The 19,960-nt window shown below is 48.5% G+C and overlaps 1 protein-coding gene across 1 annotated transcript in view; it reads right to left on the reverse strand.

Moving 5' to 3' along the window:
- Positions 1–2,815: 2,815 nt before the first annotated feature.
- The window catches only part of Ppargc1b (PPARG coactivator 1 beta), a 115,553-nt gene continuing 98,408 nt past the window's right edge, over positions 2,816–19,960 (reverse strand). Inside the window, 4 exon segments of the mRNA XM_028890121.2 lie at positions 2,816–10,227; positions 11,085–11,239; positions 16,200–16,321; positions 18,604–18,679. Of these exon segments, the coding sequence (XP_028745954.2) occupies positions 10,127–10,227; positions 11,085–11,239; positions 16,200–16,321; positions 18,604–18,679 (454 nt within the window). The 3' untranslated portion in view covers positions 2,816–10,126.

The following is a 19,960-nucleotide window of genomic DNA, read 5'->3' on the forward strand; positions in this document are numbered from 1 at the left end:
CTCCCATGACTTAGCTGAACTACTTAAAGGTCATTTCCATACATATCGCTTCACTCTTCTAAGTCTTTGGAGGAATTAAGCATCTGTAAAGGTCACACACATCTTACCGGGCATGGCAGCACATGCCTGTAATCCCAGCACCAAGGAAAGAGACAGGAAGATCAGGCGTTCAAGAGGTCCTGATTATACGGTAAGACTCTCTCTCAAGGGGAAAATCATGTGTCTTTTTTTGTTTGTTTGTTTGTTTTTCAAGACAGGGTTTCTCTGTGTAGCTTTGCTCCTTTCCTGGAACTCACTCTGCAGACCAGGCTGGCCTCGAACTCACAGAGATCCGCCTGGCTCTGCCTCCCGAGTGACTGGCTTAAAGGCGTGTGCCACCACCGCCTGGCAAAATCACGTCTTTAAAGGAACAGAGCATTTTCTAACACAGCACCGTTGAATGGAGAAGGTGCGCGCTTCATCCCCAGCCATGGAGTGTATTCTGATGAGCTACAAAGGGAGGATGTGGGGGCTTCAGCAGACAGCTTCTTTGGGGGTGTCTTAATGCAGGACACTGCATTTCTCAAGAGGACCTAGGCCTGAGGTGGAAAAGCCTGGCCACACTGCCCAACATGGGTCAACCGTGCAAGGCCATTCTAGCTCAAGGCCGGTAGGCTCTTGCTGATCTCACATCACTGCTTATACATAGAGATCAAATTAGAGCCTGTTTCCTGGGAAATCCAACTGCGATGTAAACCTTAATAATTGTCCCCGCTATGGTCACAAAACTCTTCAAGAGTCTATTTGTGCTAGGTGTGGCGGTGCACAACTTTAATCCCAGCACTCAGGAGGCCGAGGCAGGAACACTACCATAAGTTCAATACCAGCTTGGCTTACACAGAAAGTTCCAGGCTGGGCTACAGTGTGAGACCTTGTCTCAAATAAAACCAAAGAATAAGGACAAAAATCATAAAAGAGTTTGGGGTTCAACACAATGACTTAGAGCAAGTAAAGGCTCCTCCCTCTAGGCCTGATGACCTGAGTTCTTTCCTAGGACCTACCTTCACGGGCACACACACTGCATACATAGTGGAAAATACAAGTACTGGTGTGCTTCAACTTAATCCAGATGTCACATACCGAATTTAGTCATCCCATTTCTTTTTGCTTGCTTTTATTAAGATCCACTTCTTAGTCTTGAATTTCCCACTGATTTCAGTTGGAGATCTTCTGTTCAACTAACGGGCCCTTTTGGCTTAAAAACAAGCCAAACCAGCTGGGTGGTGGTGGCACACGCCTTTAATCCCAGCACTTGGGAGGCAGAGAGAGGCAGGCAGATCTCTGTGAGTTCGAGGCCAGCCTGGGCTACAGAGTGAGTTCCAGGAAAGGCATCAAACCTACACAGAGAAACCTTGTCTTGAAAAAAAAAAAAACAAGCCAAAACAACAACAACAACAAACGAGGCCAAAGCTAAGTATGCCACGCCTGGCAGAGTTAGCATCCACATAAACGGAAACTGAAGACATCAGCAAAAGTTCCCGAAAGTTGTCAATATACCAACACGCACAAAAGGCGGTCAAGAATATCTGCCAGACTTGCTCAAATTCCAACTTTATTTCTATTGTTTCTCATCCCCCCCCCAACCCCACCCCGCTTTTAAAAGCTCTAACGAAGGCTAAATTTAAGGCTCAGAGTGATGCCTTGCTCTACCCAGAGGCTGTGAGATGAGTTGGGCTAATCACCATCGCCACTGCGTGCAGGCACAGGCAGGCAGTGTGGCTCTTGGAACCTGCAGGAATTCATTTTTTCCCCCTTGGCCAGTGTCGTGCTGCTAAGACAGCATCAGTTGCCCCATATTCTGTTAACTGTTTTTTTTTTTTCCCCTCCTGGGGTGGCACACAGCGCCGCCCGCCTTCCATAAATGGCTATCTCTTATACACGTCTTCCTCCCAAACTGGGGGTTGGTTCTGCAGAGCTTACATTAAAGCAGCTGCCTCAAGGAGAGGGAAGTGCATGGCTTCCCTCCAACTGTTTATGGACCACAAGCCTACACGAAGGCCTCTTTTTAAATAAAGCAGGAAACTGAAGGCCAGTGCGGGGAGGAGGCTGGGTCACGTTACAGCCCAGGTCCCTGCCTTCTTCCAGAGGATGTCCAAGAGCAGAGAACACTGCCTGTAGCACACACCTCCTGTGACTTCCACTGCAGATCTACCTGTGCCACGTTCTGCCCTTCTGTGCAGGATGCATTGCAGCAGGGATGCGCCTGGACTCCGGTCTTTTAATTCTGAGCTGTTTCCAGCTTTGTTATAAGTGATACGAAGGACACTCACTGTCTTTTCAAGCAAAGGCTTGTCCCTTTGTTTAATCACTGTCAAGAAGAAGAAGAGAGACGACGGGACTGGAGAGACGCTGCCCCGGAGCATACCGGGTCAGTTCTGTTGGACTTGGCTTTTGTCACTCTATATCTGATGAGGATGGGAGGAGAGCTGCCCTTGGCTGGGACCCAGCATGGTTGTGACTATCCTCCTCCTAGTCACGCACGAGGTTGGGGCAGGAGAACTGTAAGTTTGAGGTCAACTTGAGCTACATAGTTCTGAACTCAACTGTCTAAGACCATGGTACCAACACACGGGACCTTGGATTTAATTCCCAGCACTGGGCAAATAAAAACCAAACAAAAACCAAACCAAACGTTGGCCAGGACTTTTTCTGAGGCAAGATTGGATCTGGATGCTCTCCTTCATTTGGCGAATAGAGTGTGTCGTGTCGTCGTGTCCCCCCCCCCCCCTCAACACACACACACACACACACACATAAAATGAGTTCACAGGACCAATAAAGAAAGACACCCCTGAGCAGGGCTGTGGGTGGTATTTTTTAATTTCCATAGTGTATTTGTTCGGGTAATTTATAAGCAGATCACTTCACTATTTACAGTACATGAGCATAGATTCTACAGTTTTTTGTGATGTAAACAATAGCTCCCAGCAGGAGCTGAGAAAAGAAACCAGTTCTGAAGTATTTACAGACGTTAAAATAGAACTTTATACCCACAGAATAATAATACATAGAGCAATTTGGTTAAATTATCTACGAAACTATAGAATCTGACAATGTACAAATACAGGAAAACAGTTCCTCATTTAGAAGGTAAGACAGAAAAATCACACCGGAAATAAAATAGGGACAATGACAACCACAATAATTAAGAGCAAAGAAGTCTTCTTCCTCGCCGCTCACGGATAAAGTATTTATATAAATAAGGACACAACCCAACGAAATGGGAAAAAAATATATAAAAATCTTCTACCAATTAAAAAAAATAGCAAAACTAAAAACTCGATTTTCAATCATTAGCGTGTCCTTTAAAAAATTAAAATTTAGCTTCTATTATAAATAATAAAGCAGATGTGTCCCTCTGTATAGGTGAAATTCTTGCACCTTTCTCAAGAAATGCATCAATGTAACACACACACACACACACACACGCACACGCACACGCACACGCACACGCACACACACACCCACAACCTTACATTCACATACCCCAGGCTACAGTCACCTTGTTGAGCTCCCTAATACATAATGCCCCCTACCGTAGTACCCTGGGTATGACAAAACCTCTCAAGTTTAGCCATTCCCTGGTTTGACCCTGTCACAGAGCTAGGGAAAGCCCTGGCTTCCTATTGCTCAAAATTCTCTAGACTGCATGGTCACACTAAGAGAAAGGGGTTTGAGTCCAAAATCTGGAACTGCTGGGAGGGAGCACAGGAACCACCTTGCCCAGTCAATTAAGGCTAGCTACCGACATCATCTCTTGAAACCTAGGGCTTGGGAGCTGGGGAGTCTTGCTTTCAACCTCAACGGCTGCTTCTGATGGAAGCATGTGCCCAGGCCAGTGCTAACAGGACTCAGGAGACAAGGAGGCGGGTGTGAATCTCTGGAATCTCCCGGATGGTCATTGTCCCCAGCAGCCACCTGGAAACCCAGGTGCTCCACTGCCCTGTCCCATGTACTCCCAGACCATGCGTCCCTTGAGATTTCCAACCTGTTTCAATTGGAATCAGAACACCCCTTCAGAAACCAAGGTGGGAATAGTTTATGACTTATTATTCCTAACATAAAAACATCTGACAAGATTTTAAAATACAGAACACAAAAAATTAAAACAAAAAAAGAACAACAACAACAACAACAACAAAAAACCTGTTTGGCTATTCAGTGGACCATATCAAAGGTCATGGCCAGGGCCCCTTCTCCCCCAATCCTCATACCCAACTTCTTTACTTGTCCCAAAGGTCCCAGGTAAGCCACCTAGCAGAGGTTCACTTAACAAGGTTGGCAGCTTGGCTGCCAGTATTGCAGTTACAGTAAACCCCTCTGGACACCTGGATACAGGGTTCCACCCCATCTCCTCTACCACAGGATTAACTAGTGACTTCCCGGACTGTATAGGCATCTAGGTAGTTGCTAATGTTCCGAGTTGGTACTGAACACATAAGATAACCCTCTTGTGTCATTGTATTTCACTGCCAAGCTAATGTTGGCCGGGCATGGTGACTGACCAAAGGAACTTAATTTTGCCTTCCATCATGGTGGCCAGTGGACACCAGTCTTAAGACTAGACTGGTGTCCACACATTGATAAGGCAAAGTGCTGGCTAAACCCCCTCACAAGGATACTACCCAAGGCCAGCAAGAGGGAGCAAGGAGGCTTCTTGCTAAGGCTTCCTTGGAGAATCCATTGACAAAAAATAATATGGCACGGAGGGGTTGGAGCCACATGAACACCTTTTGGAGGAGCTGCTGTACAGTAGAGACGACCATCTACAAAACCATATGCTGCAAGCCCCTCAATTTGGGTATCTGGATGTCCGTACTCCTTCCGAAGTGCAAGGCATTCTGATGAAATGGCTTCGTGAAAAAAATCTGTCTCCCCAAATCCCCAAAGGCTTGGTCACTGCTGCTATACCATTAAAGATTCGAAAAAAACAAAAGCTGCCCTAAACATATGCAGTGTGATCCATGCCTCCTGTTGCCCCATGTGTTTTTACAATCATCTGAAAGCGATGTGTGAAAACTGTCTAAGTCGAGCTGTTTGGGGAAAACAAGTGTATTGCTAGTATTGTCTGCAAGCAAGCAAGAGACGGCCAAGTGGTCACAACATTCAGATTCAAAGCTGTTCGGTGGGGACAATGACAAGGCTAATTAACGCAAGACTGGAAGTTGTCGGCCAGCCCAACCGAGGGGTTAATTCCTTACCATCCCCACGAGAAACTATGGCTTGAGTCTGTCCTGGCAAGCTAGCCTCTTCATGTAAGGCACCTCAGCCAGGGCTATGTGGATCTCATCCTGTCGGAGGCTGACGACCTTGCCGGAAGTGCCCCTCCTCCCCCAACACACACCCTGAGCTAGCCAAAGAGTGGAGCTCGGGGCTCCCCTGGCTCCAGGATGAGAGTGCTGTGAACATGGGGGCAGCCTCATTTGCTAGCTCAGGGAACAGGGGCCTCAGGTCAGAGAGCAAGTAAGAAACTTAGAGGGAAATGACGCTCCACGAAGCATTACGATTGGCGAGGCTGTTTTTTTTTTTAGTCTTTACAAAAGTGGGTACCAAGATGTAAACCCATATCATTCTGTTTCGTGGGCTTCTTTCTAGTAGAGAGGACAGCCAAGGACTGGCTGGCTAGCTGCAGGCTCTCGTGGCTACTGCCTTGGAAGATGCCCGTATCCTTTCTCACACTAGCCCCCTTCCCTACCCCCTCACCCAGCCTTTACGACAGCACCTCACATAGATAAAGGGTACATGTATTGGCCAGAGGAGAATGTGGAGCAAGGCTGAGGTGTATAGGTTTCTCAAAGTGCTTTCATCAACTAGTGCAACGTGTCTGACTAGCTACTTCCGGTTTGTTCCGGTGTTCCCGCAGCTAGCATCAGGGGCGCCCCGCCCACGCTCCCATCCGTTCTAGGTCAAGGCCATCTCTGTACATCCAAGTTTTTAATCCCAGGCTCTCCCTGCACTTACCCTGTATCCTCTGACTCTTCAAACAGCAGCCCTGGAGCTCATCTGTGTGCAAAACCCTCAGGGACTTGGAGAGTAGCGTCAACATATTGCACATAAGTACTAGCTAGCTTCCTTCTGCCCCAGTGGGAAGGGTGAAGGCATCCCTTTTCTTTGGCTAATGAAACCAACAGGTTCACTCTATTTACTATTACACACCCAATCCCTTTCCACTGTCACGCGTGACACTGGGATATGGCTTTCTCAAGCTGATCTCGACCACTGAAGGTCAAAGGTTTAGAGAAATACTTTTGACCTCAGTGAACGACATCACACAACACACCCTCCAAGGGTGACTTGGGTTCAGAGAGAAGTGCCCAGCTTCTGCGGCAGCAGGGTCAGCTGAGAGGTGAGCTGAAAACTCCAGGACTGGGGGAAACCCCGAATAGAGCTAGCCATGCAGAAAAGAGCTGCCTGTACTTTCTCCCCATTTACTACCTGCTCAGTGGCCACGGCAGGCATATCACATCTTCCCCGCAACACTGATTGACCTGTAAGGCTTGAAGGTCACAAAAGACTTCTTACTGTATGTCTTCCCACATTAGGACTTGAGGGCCAAGTCTTTGTGGCTGGCTCAGAGCACACCTCCCACCCCTGGAGTCTTGCTGTCCACCAGAGGATACCAGATCAAGAGATATAAACACAGGCATAGGATGGGCACTTCCTGACTCAAAGCATTTTTCTAGTGGGAGCCACAATGTTTGGGGGGGGGGATGGGGAGTAGGGACCTTAGCTGCATTCCATCCACTCATATCCTTTACCGATTTGATGCATTTACCTTCAGTAACCAGAGTCCCCGCCCCACCCCCGAGAGGGAGGACTCTGATTCAGTCTTGTAGAGACTGAGGAAGGAGATGGAAGAATTCCACTTAGTGGTTGGATTGGACATTTCTAGAAAAGATACCAGCCCAGCACAGAGATGACGCGGAGCCTGCCCTGCCTGGGCGGCGGCCAACACAGTCTACAGGAAGCTGTATGGCAATCACAGGTAAACAACATTGAGACACATCAGGACAGCTACAATGAGATGGTTACCAATAGCAGCTGCTCCCTCTGGGTTCCTCCTTGATTCAATGGGAAAGAGACCAAGACGGACTCGTGGTCTCGGAGGGGCCTGACAGTCTCCTTGGTAAATGGTATGCAGCACCGAGTGAATCTTCCAGAGAGAGATAATCTACAGGACTGGTCATCTGCCAAGCTGGTAGCCTGTTTGTTTGTTTGTTTTTGTTTGTTTGTTTGTTTTAATGAGAGGGTAAGTGGAGAATACTAGAAACTCTTGGTGGACATGAGCTCTCAGCACGGACCTCTGGAATCTCAGGCATCAAAGCCAGGCTCAAGTCTGCTTTGTTCAAGAGCCAACATCTCAGTGACTTGGAGCGAACTGACTGAGCAGCTCCAATGTGAACCTGGCTGGGGAGAGAGAGACTTACTGTTTGCTAAGAATTTGTTCTTTTACCCCAGCGATCACTCATCTGGCTCAGTGTAATGGCGGAAGCAAGCAGGAAGAGCCCAGGAAGAAGGGACCCAAAAAGCCACAAAAGAAGTTCTTGGTAGGGTCAGAATTCCAATGGCTCTCCAGATTAAATCTAGTCCCTTTCCCATCAGCTTCTTCAACCAACACTCACTTTCCCCTGTGATTATAGCCCAAGCTTTAGTGGATGCAACTGAAGACCTTTAATTTGGTTTTGTTCTATCCCCATTTTCCATGTGTCTACCACGTGCTAGGCAATGACCAACTATGAAGGAATTCAGAATGACTGGATCTGTGCTGTGAAAAGTCCCGTTTTGGATCTATCCTTCGAAGCCACACCTTCTCCAGTTATATTCCTGTTTGCTATTCTACCCTTCCCCTCTCTATACAGTATTGGGACGTCTTCTGCCAAGTAATGGCTTCAAGGGCATTTTTTCCCCTCCAGGGATCAGGTCATGACAGGGATGGGGCAGCATAAAAACCAGCCAGCATATGGTTCTACAATGGTAGTCTTCCAAAGACTACCACTAGATCAGGACGCCAAATAAGTTAAACACCAACCAATTCGTAGTGCCTGCCCAGAGTCCTGTGTTGAGGATTCTAATAGTACAACCAGGCTCAGAAAAAAAAAAAAATTAGTGTTATGCTCAACCAAGTATGTCTGCATTAACCAAGGATGTGGGAGTCACAACTGTGACTAGACACTAAGCAGAAGCTAAGACGTCGCTGTCTGTCTGTGCCCCTCAGTCTGTCTCACAGAAAGGGAAACTGGGGTGTCGGGAGGCCAGTGGATCTGACACACAGATCCTCTATTTCCCTATTTCTGCTAAAGCCAGTCTCTTCCAGCCTCATCTGTGGGTGGAGAGTCTTCCAAACACCAAACCTAAGATCATGGGCTCACTTTCTTTACTGAGGTATTTGAAAATCTTAAAAAGAACAAAATTGACCGCCAATTCTCAAAGGAATAAGCCTGGTACTAGCAGCAGATTAATTTAGCTTGGTTAAGTTTCATGAGTCAGTTACTCCAAACTTTCTTATTTGGCAGAACATTGCAGGGGGGGGGGAGTGAAAGCAAAAAAATGTCACGAGACCAAGGAGGAACTGATCTATATGAAGCATTAGAGTGGACACTGCCTGGCTGGTTCTCCCTCATGAAGGGCCCCGGGGAACCCAGAGAATGTCACACTGGATATGGCTTTGACAGTAGTCAAGAACGGTTTGAAGAGGAGCCCACCGTGAATGCTCCTTGGGAGTGCCTTGTCCACCCCCGACCTGTCCACCTCTACCTGTCCACCCCCTACCCTGTACCTTTACAGAGGAGGGACAGCAAGGACAGCAGTAGAATACAGGAGGGGCTACCAGTTGCCCTCCCTGCCCGAAATGACTGCTCCTAGGGGAAGCCTGTGCACCACGGCAGGTGTCTCAAAGCCTTGAGAGGCATCCACAGGCAGGGCAAGTCACAGGACACTGAGGATCAGAGCTGAGGGATGCCTGAGCCTGTGCTGAATGAAGCTGGAATTTGCCTTAATGCTGGTAAGTCCACTGTTGACCTAATTCTCAACTGAGCTATGAGGCTTCTAGCCTATTGCTCAACTCAGCTAACTCCACTCTGCCAGCCTCTGACTTTAGCATCTTTATGCTAACTACCACAGCAGGCTGGGGCCTGGAGTCAGGAGGCATGGTGTGGATGCTGCTCGGCACGCTCCCTGGCCATGGGACCTTGGGCAAGACACTTCACCCTCACAGGGCACTGTCCTCTTTTCCCATGGAATGGGTCTAACGCAGCTCGCTCCACCTTCCTTCCAGGCACTCACGGCTCTGAGCACTAGAGACAGGCACTCTCCAAGTGTGAGTCAGACAGGGGAAAGGGATTCTCCTTACAACGTCGTGAGTGGAACACACTCCAAATAAAAGACACCAGGGCTTGGCAGAGGATACCTGGATAATCTCTCTCCACTTTTCCAACTTGTGACTGCAAGCCAATCTTTCCTGGGGACCTAGTGGCCACCCAGCACTTCCAGGACTACATGACCAGGGGAGCAGGGCAGCTTGGTAGCAAACACCTCATGACAGTGCATAGTTCAACAATCAAGGAAGCAATACGATAATCCCAGGCACAGGATAGCTGAGCCATAAATACATTTGTTTTAAGGATATACTTTTTTTTTTCTTCAATTAAAAATGAGTTGCTAATCCTGATTCTATTCACAAGTAAAAATTTCATCATCACACGCTACAGACAGAAGATGTTATGGGGAACATAGCTCAAGTCTACAGAAGGAAGTCAGGTGGGTGGGGGGGGAGGGAAGGGAGGGGAGGGGCAGAGGGTGACTGACAGCACTCTGAGGTGCACCCAGGACGATCCGCTGGAAGCGAGGACACTAACGTGGCAGTGGAACACCATGGAAACTCACGGACAGAAGCAGCTTTGTTCAATGTAAACATTGATTTGTTTTTCAAAGGGAACGACAGCAGATTCAAGTCTCTCTCTCTCTCTCTCTCTCACGCTCGCTCATTGGCTCGCTCTCCTTCTCATAGACTTATTTCCTTGAAAACGTAAACATATTGGAAGGGCCTTGTCTGAGGTATTGAGGTATTCCTCGAAGGTTAAGGCTGATATCAATGCAGGCTCTGCTGGGCCTCTCTCAGTAAGCTGTCAAAATCCATGGCTTCATACTTGCTCTTCCCAGATGAGGGCAGGGCCTCTTCTGACGCGGGATCTGTGGGTCAGGGAGAGGTAAGGCGGTGAGAAACTCAGCCCCAACCAGCAAATCTGCCACTGAGGGTGGGGCCTCACGGAGCTGGGATGGCCAGGGTGTCACAGTGCAGGGAAGGTACTACCACAGCATCCACTGCCATCCTGCTGAGACGACCTCTCCTCGCGTTGGCAAGATCTCATAGCTTCAGCGGCCCTGCTGTAGAGCGATGGCCACTACAACTTGTTCCCAGCCAACATCCTAGAAACGGACTTTGGTCGACACCCTCCCACCAACTCGTGACACGATGATACACCGTTACTAGCCAGTCACAGAAGAATGCCAATGCACCTATCTCACAGGGATGGGGAAACGGAGTCTCAGAATGGACTGCGGCCAGGTGGAGTGCCGCCTGACCTGGGACCCACCTAGATGCCCTGATGCTCAGCGCTGTATCGTGAAGGCTACCACGGGCTCTCCTCTACAAACAATTCTTTTCCAGGTCATACTTCTTTGGACCTCACCAACTTGTACACAAATGGCAAGGCCATGGTGACGGCGACACCGTCACCTATTAACGGGGAAGCTGCTGCCTGCTCAAGGGTCACCATGGAAGGAACAGAAAGAGGCAGGACCGCCATGGTGCCGCTAAGAGGCTGAGCACGCAGACTGCACCTTCCTGTGAGAACAGCAAGGTGACTGGTTAGAGTCACCCACAGGACCAACACAAGCCAGGTGGCAGCCACAGACAAAGCTGCTATGGAGTCACAACGGGCAGGAGCTTGACTAGGGCCTTCAGTCTAGGTGTTATTAAAGGAAGTCACTGTGCCTCATGTGCTGGGACTCACGAGAATAAACATAGTTAGGATTTGCTCTCTTACCATAGTCAGTGTATCTGGGCCAGCGGAAGTGCCGGAGCCCTCCATAGCTCAGGTGGAAGGAGGGCTCATTACGCTTCCTCAGGGTTGCGCCGTTCCTCAGGGACAGGGCAGCGTGCTCCGAACACCGGAAGGTGATGAAGCCGTGCTTCTCGCCTCTGGAAGGAGAGGATAGGGTAAGGGAGGATGTTTCTAGGCTGGTCTGATGGACGTTATAAGAACGAGGAGCAGAAAACCATGCCACATGCCCCCTTCTCATCGATGAGGGATAATGACATTGGATAGGCCAACCTCTGCAGCGTGGACGGCAACAGGAGCAGCTGAATGACGTCTGTCAGCTGCTGGACACCATGCATTGTATCATATTCAGATGGCTGCGTGAGGGGGTACTGTCATGTCCACCCCCCAACCCTCACCAGGGAAAACAGGCTGTGTGGAGTTCAGGGTTCTGCCCGATGGCATGTGGCTCAGCAGGGACTCTGACGAGCCCTCCTGACCACGAAGCTAATGCTCCTGATGCTTCCCTATCTCCCTCACCATTCCCCTGCTTCTGCTATGTCTCCTCCCCATCCATCCCACTCTGCCATCCGCTAGACCAGCGGTTCTCAACCTTCCTAACGCTGTGGCCCTTTAATACAGCTCCTCATGTGGTGGTGATCCGCAACCACGAAATTATTTTCATTACTACTCCATAACTGTAATTGGGATACTGTTATGAATCATAATGTAAATATCTGCTGTGCGGGATATCCGATATGCGACCCCTGTAAAAAGGTCGCTGGCCCCCAAAAGGATAGGGACCAGCAGGATGAGAGCCATTACTCTAGCCTCTTTAAAGACAGCTTCACCCTCCATTTCCTTGACTGCCAACTTGTCCTTCCCTTTACCTGATACTGCTGATGTTTCAGACCCCTCTTAACTGGCATGGATGACATTGTTGGTTTGCCTGCATAGCAACCACTCCCTACCTCTTCAGAGAGCATCAAGTCAAATGATAGTACTTCCCTGAACATGGTGATTTTATTCAAGGATGAACCTAACACCCAAAGCTAACCCCCAGAGGCCTATCCCAGATGTCTCCTGGAACAGTGAGGGTGACTACTTCTACCCAGGGATCTCTTAGCTGCTAAGACGTAAGCTTGGAGCTCTAGAAGCAACCAAAAGTCAAGTCTACCTAGGGAGGAGTCAAGGCTAGGGAGACCTCCAGCCAGCAGTGCTCTGGTAGTTCAGTTCTACCAATAAGCAAAGAGCCCTCTGACACCCAGCCTCCCCAAGCTCCTACGACTCAGGATGGACCAACAGGGGAGAGTCCTAACAAGCACATACAGGAATCATGAATACTGATGCGTGTCTCAATCAGGGCCAAACCTGAACCCTTCTGCATCTATGAATGTCTGAAAATAGTTATCTGTCCAGACTCCCCCTAAGGAGCCTATACACCTTAACAATCCTAACAAACTGAGCCTCTTCTTTGGAGATTGCTTTGTTTTTCCATGTTATGTTTGCATGAAATCATGAAGACTGCAGAAAACTTTGCAAACTTCTATTTGTGTTGTGACTCAACATAACATAAACAGCATTGGCCTTCTTGTGACTAACCCATTCCCTTAGCATACTGTCTTTAATGGATATCCACACATATTCATCTATGTGAAGTGTGTTTTGCTTCTTTCTTAGGACTGCATAATACTCCATTATACATATACATTTGTATATACTTACACATACATATACATATATATTTGGATTATTCTCACCTCTCTGCTATTGTGATCTATGTCTTTGTAATCCTGTTTGCAGCTCTTTTAAATATTTTACTATATACCCATAAGTAGAATTTCTAGATCACATAATAGTTCTACAATTATTTTAAGAAACTGCTATAATGTTTTCCAATATTAGTGATGTCACTTTACAGTCCACTAATACCTTACTTGGTGTGGTGGTTTAGCCCCCAGAGACTCATGTGTTTGAATGCTGGTCCACAGAGTGGCACTATTAGGAAGTGTGGCCTTGTTGGAGGAAGTATGTCACTGTGGAGGCGGGCTTTTAGGTCTCATAAACTCAAGTCTGGCCAGTGTAACACAGCTTTTAACTTCTACTGCCTGTGGATCAATATGCAGGACTCTCAGCTCCTTCTCCAGCACCATGTCTGTCTGCGCCATGTCCTGCCATGAAACCTCTGAAACTGTAAGCCAGCCCCAATTAAATGTCTTCCTTTATAAGAGTTGCCATGGTCATGGTGTCTCTTCACAGCAACAGAAACTCTAACTAAGGTAAAAGTTGGTAGCAGGGAACAGGGTATTGCTGTGATAGGCCTGACTATGTTTTTGGAACTTTGGGTTATGAAAGCAGTGGAATGCTTTAAGTGTTGCTTAATGGGCCATTCCAGTAGGAGCATGGAAGACAGTGGTGATAAGGGTGATTTGAACCACAGGGGCCTGGCTCAAAGGAGAAGAATTTAAGTGTGTTGCCTAGATCATTCTTGTGATATTTTGGTAAAGAATGTGGCTGCTTTATCTGAAGAGTCTGCTTGAGGCTAAAGTGAAGAGTTTTGGATTAATTGCATTGGCAAAGGACATCTCAAAACAGCCTAGTATAGACTCCGTTGTGTGGTTACTAGTGTTGGCTCTTATGAAGATTTATAATGAGAAGGAGCAAGCTGAGAAAGGAAAAATATAAAATGTACAATTTGAGGAAGAAAGAGGTACCAGGAAGTGGAATGGAGCTAAGTCCTGTCTTCAAGGAGATAAACAGAGTAAGAAATGGAATACAGGGAGTGGTGACCTCAGGGCAACACCCCATTCAGCTAAGCTTCTAACTTGTGAAAAGGAATTAAAGAACAGCTTAGGTCCAGGTGTGATGCTTCATGCCTTCAAGCCCAGTACTCAGAAAGCAGAGGCTGGCAGATCTCTGAGTTTGAGACCAGTCTGGTCGATGGATCAAGTTCCAGAACAGCCAAGCTTAGGCAGTGAAGGGAACCATCAAAAACAGAAGGCTGGTGAAGATGTAATCGAACAAGAGGGCCGTGTTCCAGCCACAGCAAGCAGCAGAACTTGGCAGCTTCAGCCATGTGGTTCTGCCTTTAGAGCCAAGGGTAGAAGAAAGGGGTTATGAAATTTGCCTCCATGACTAAGGAAACCCCAAGCTAGGTGCGTGGCGGGGGTGTCCCTGCATGCAGTCCATTGTGTGAAGCTGTGAAGGTGAAGCCTGGATTGCCTTGGAGACCCCAAGATGTTGGAGATGCCAGACCCATGGGATACCTGCTAAGGAGAGCTGCTAACAGGGAGTGGAACCAGGCCAAAAGAGAGAAGTGTGTTGTAGTCAACAAAGCTGAGAGGAGTTGGGGATCTGAAGAGAGCTTTCACCTCAGACATGGAGATACAGAGTTTGGAGTTTGCCCAGCTGGCTTTTGGTCTTGCTTACTCACAGTATTTCCTTACTATGCTCCCTTTCCTCCCTTTTGGAATGATAATGTATATCCATGCCATTATGTTGGAAGTATGTGATCTTTTTTATTTTTATTTTATGAGGGATTACAGTTAAGATATTACATGAATCTTAGAAGAAGTTTTAAACTTTGGACGTTTAAACATTGTTTAGACTCTAATAGATGATAGGGACGTTTGATGGACTAAATGCATTTCACAATATGTTATGGATACAAACTTATGGGGCCAAAGAGTGAAATGTGGTGGTTTGAATGGGTATGGCCCCCATAGGCTCATGTGTTTGAATGCTTGGCCCATAGGAAGAGGCACTATTAGGAGGTGTGGCCTTGTTGGAGTGGGTGTGGCCTTGTTGGAGGAAGTGGAGGTGGGCTTTGAGGTCTCAAATGCTTAGTTGCTCTTCCTGCTGCCTACAGATTCAGATGTAGGACTCTCAGCTCCTTCTCACCATGTCTGTCTGTCACCATGTCCTGCCATGAAACCTCTGAAACTGTAAGTCAGCCCCAAATAGACCTTTTCCTTTATTAGAGTTGCTGTGGTCATGGTGTCTCTTTAAAGTAATAGAAACCCTGACTTAGGCTCCATTTTTCCACATCCTTAGCAGCTCTTCTTTATTTCTATTTTAATAGTACTATGCTGGTTAGTTCTTGTCAACTTGACACCAGCTAGATTCATGTGGGAAGAGAGAACCTCAATGGAGGAACTGCCTCCATCAAACTGGCCTGTAGAAAGACCTGTGGGGCATTTTCTTGATCAACGATTGATGGGGGAGGGCCCATCCCATTGTGGTGGTACCATCGGGGGCTGGTGGTCCTGCACTATATAAGAAAACAGGCCGAACAAGCCATGGGGAACAAGTGTAGAGAGAAGCATTCATCCATGGCCTCTGCTTCAGTTCCTGCCTTGAGTTCCTGTCTGACTTCCCTTCATAGTGGACTAAGGAATGAGCTGAAATAAACCTTTCCACCCTAGGTTGCTTTTGCTCCTGGTATTTATCATAGTAATGGACAGCAAACTAGAGCAGTAGCCATCTAACTGGATAGGAGGTATGGAATGACAGTTATACAAGAGGTGACTTTCTGGCTATAAAGAGTTTTATTGTGATTGTTTTTGTTAAATCAGAATTTAAAAATCATAACTTACTTTGCAGGTATGATAGTGGATAATTTGAAAAATGCGTGGCATCTACATTGAACCTTGATAGGCAACTTGGCTTTTTGCTTATTCCCTTACAGATAAAAACCTGCTCCCCTAGGTAAATGAGGACCAGCCAGGCCTGCTTAGCAGACTGCAGGCCCAGGACTTGCTGCAGAGGAAGGCAGGCCTGAGAGTGACATGGAGACGTGCCACAGCGAGGTCCCCAAACAAGTGCATCTTCAAGCTGTCAAAGAGCACTTCCTGGCCTGCGTGGTTGCTGGACCAAAGGTCTTGAACATGCATGGGCTCCAGTTCTTCCCTGTTAACATCTCTGAGATTCCTCCAGGAAGGGAAGCGGCAGACTGGCTGGGTTCCAGTCGCGCCGAACGTTCAGAGGACAGAAAGCATGGAAACTATTTGGCACCGGGTCACGCCTCAGCAGGACTTGGTGCTGTCACCAGTTTTACAGTCATCGAGGTCCTTCTCCCAGCTCCCCGCCCCCTCCCACGTGCACCGGCTGCTCCCGGCTCACCTCTTACTTCTTGTCAGCACCTGGCACTCTACTATCTCGCCGAACACCTCGAAGCGCTTCTTGAGCTCCCGAGAGCTCATGTCACTGGACAGATTTCGGACGTACACCACACGGCCTTCACCCTGCTCAAGGAGGACCGAGAGGGGACCCCCGTCATTATTCTCAGGGAGTCTCTGTCTAGGCCCGTCTGGGCAGCCACATTGCTAGAGTCACAGAGAGAGGACCGCGGCAACCTCTACACCAAAGGACCTGTCCTTGTTGGAGCAGGGACCACCACTGAGTGCAGGAGAAGCATGCCGAGGGACCTGGTGCGTGCGTGGGGGGGCGTGCGGGGACTAAGCAGAGCCTGGGCAGAGAGGAGCTGCACCGTCAGACACGTCCTGCTCAGCACTGCGCTGAGCCTGCAAGCTGCGGAGAATACACTGGGGACCTGGTGGTTTGTAGGGGTCAGAGTACACTGGAAGGAAAGATAATGAGATGGGCGTTAGAGCCCAAGGAGTCACCGTTTTATCTCTGAATTTACCAGGAAAAGCTGGATGAAGCCATGGCACAGGCACTGTGCCCCACAAGTCACCTTCAGGAGAGGTCAGCTCTATGCTAGATGGTAGTGGGCATGCAGAATAGACAGGCAGAGGAAATGAGCAGGGAGGCCAGGCTGCAACCTCCTGCCTCTCCTTTGAGATCCGTGATGTGATGGACTTGCGGCCGTTGCCTGGATACCTGTGCTCTAGTGGGTTGAGGCAGTGTGTGGGCCCGGACAGGCTTTCTCTATGCACAGGAACAGCCAGCAGCTCTCCACACAGCCCATCCACCAACCACAGATGGCAGGAAAGAAACTCCAGAGCGAGCCTCTACAATAGGACCGCATACGTGGTCATGAAGCCTGCTCGGACACACTGGAGTCTATCCAGGTCCAGAGAGAAAGCACCTCCTCCCCAGACTCCTGGTAACTTCCCGAATTTCTGCCCCCCAACCCCAATTCTTGAACTCCGCACACTTTATCCCCAAGCTCCTTATGGATACCCTTCATAAGTCACCAATGTAAGTACGTTACCCCAATGGTCCAAATTCTAGTCAGGACTCCATCAATCTCAGGGAATCTATACCAATTCTTAATCCCATCAATTTTTCTTTGCTTGTGAGTCTGTCGTCTTTCTCTCCTTTCTGTCTCAACTACGGAGTAGGGACTTAATCTGTCTTTATACTGCTGTCCCTTGAAGCCTAGGGTTATACCAGGTGTCAAACCACCGAACCCAAGAAGACTATGTTCACTTGTGGTTTTGTTCTTTTTTTTTTGTTTGAGACAGAGTATCACTATGTAGCCCTGGCTGGCCTGGAACCCGCTATGTAGGCCTGACATTTATCTTTGGTAAACTCAAAGATAAAAACGGTGGTTCCGACGGCCATAATGCCCGTCTCATTCTCTCTTTCCAGTGTACTCTGACCCCTACAAACCAGACAGAGACCAACCTGCCTCTATGGACAGGGCCCCACCTCCCAAGTGCTGGGATTAAAAGTGTGTGTCACCACGCCTGGCCAACAACTTTGTTGTTGCTGTTTTTTTGTTTGTTCGTTTTGTTTTTGAGGCAGGGTTTCTCTGTGTAACAGCTCTGGCTCTGTAGACCAGGCTGGCCTCTAACTCACAGAGATCCGCCTGTCTCTGCCTCCTGAGGCTGGGATTAAAACCACTGCCTGGCTTTACCTGCAGTTTTAAGTACCCGTCGAACAGGCGGGGTACCTCTGGGATTTGTGTGCCCCCAACCCCAACGCACATCTCCCAAAGCATGGGTACCAGTGAGGCTGTGGGTCCTTTAGTGTTTCTGCTACACCCTCCCTCCCTCCTTTCAAGGGCAATGACGTAACTGGCTGGCCCATGCACCCTGCAGGCTCCCGGGGACAGCTTGGTGGGTAACCCCAGCATCTAGGGCCAAGCTCTGAGAAGAACCTCCAGGTGGGTGGAGGAAGGAACAAGCTTACTGAGGGACCCCTGATGAAGCATAAGGCCCAACTCTCTTGTGTACAGATGTACAAACTGAGGCTCCAGGAAGCTGGCCGCTTGCCCAAGGTCACACAGAAGACGCAGATTATGACCTGGCCCACCCAGCCTATCTCTGCTTGACCCCCGCCACCTTCTGTTTTGATCCTTTGAGAATCCCTCAGGCTGAGTCCTAAGTGGCTACCCGCCGCACACCTAGGCCCGTCACGGGCTGGCTCTGCACGGTGCCACCCTTAACGGCTTTTGGCTACCCTTGCTACTTTCAAATAAGATAAATAGTTGTGTCCTACAGGCAGGCTACGGTCCATTATTGCCCAGGCAGAGGCTGAAGGCTGGCGGGCTTAGCATTTCCTGACGCCCTCGGCTTACCCCCATTTCCTCCAGGCCCAGGGACCCCGGATCACTTACGATGGCCTTTTCCCGCCGCTTCCTGGCATGGCGGGCACGCGGGGTTCCGTCTGAACAGGGCCCTCTGCTCTCACGTCTGTCGGGGAACAAACGGCACAGCGCTCAGTCTCCTTCTTGCAGACACCCAGCCCTAACTGTGGGACTGAGCACACTGGTCAGCTGTCCTCTGCCGGCTCCCAGGCTGAGAGCCCTGGGAATCACCCTGTTCTAATTCCCTGCTTAATCTCTCTAAAAAAAAAAAAAAAAAAAAAAAAAAAAAAAAAAAAAAAAAAAAAAAAAAATTCCACTGCTAATAACCACTGCTCTCTGAAAGTTCCTACTCCGGTCTGGAACAGCCACGTCCACGGCAGAGCTCATCATCTCCTCCTGTTCTCAGGGCTTGCAGCCCCACCCAGGGCCTGCCCTTCCCCAAATAGAAGATAAGAACATGAGGCTTTGGGCCACACAGCCTGAGCTTCAGCCCTGGTTCTACCTCCCTATGGAGGGTGACCTTGGGCCAGTCTACCAATCCTCTCAATTTACTTCTTCATCTGCAACGTAGGTATATATGCAACTGTGCCCACCTCCTTGGCCATTGGTGAGCAGTAAATAAAATGCACTTAAAAGGTTAGATTAGTACTGCTCATTTTTTTCCTATTTACCATATCTGACCTCAGTTTCCTCATCTATAAAATAGGGCTAAGAAACACATGTGTCCTCTAACTGCATCTGTGAAGCTGAACTAAATAGGATACCAGAAGGCGATGTGACTCGCTATCTTTCAAGTGCTATTCCAGTCAAGGATGACCATTCACTGAGATTCGAGTTAGCGGACCTTCCCTTCTAGATTGAGACTGGAAGTCACGGGATCGAGCTGGCATTGTTCGACTGGCCTCAATGCATTTCTTGTTGATGGCCAAGGGAAAGAAAGTCTGTCTAGAGAAGGCTGTGGTTTTCCAAGCTTGTCAGATACACAGCTCTGTGGGCAGGTGAGCAGGGATAACCAAGTCATTCTGTCCAGTGAACAGAAATCGCTTACACTGGGCTGACATCTGAGAAGAGAGAGTTAGGAGTCTCAAGGAAGGTCTGGTCTCAACTTTTGGGCCTCTGGAATGCAGACCCTGTTTAAATCCATGGGAAAAGGAGGCACTCAGGAACTCTCATGCTGACCCTGGTGGATGGGCTCAACATTGGGGAAACGTGGGTGGCATTAGGAACAAACCTTCACAGAGAGGTGTGTCTCAGCAAACTCCTGGGAAAGGAGAGAAGAACGGGAAAGCAAGCCTCGAGAGTTCTGTGAAGCACAGTGCTGACTGTTTGTAAGCGGAAGCTCGGGGGAAGCCATTTGTAGTAACACATAACTTAGCACTTCTTCACA

This window comes from Peromyscus leucopus, chromosome 19 (assembly GCF_004664715.2).
Source record: "Peromyscus leucopus breed LL Stock chromosome 19, UCI_PerLeu_2.1, whole genome shotgun sequence".
Lineage (NCBI taxonomy): Eukaryota > Metazoa > Chordata > Mammalia > Rodentia > Cricetidae > Peromyscus > Peromyscus leucopus.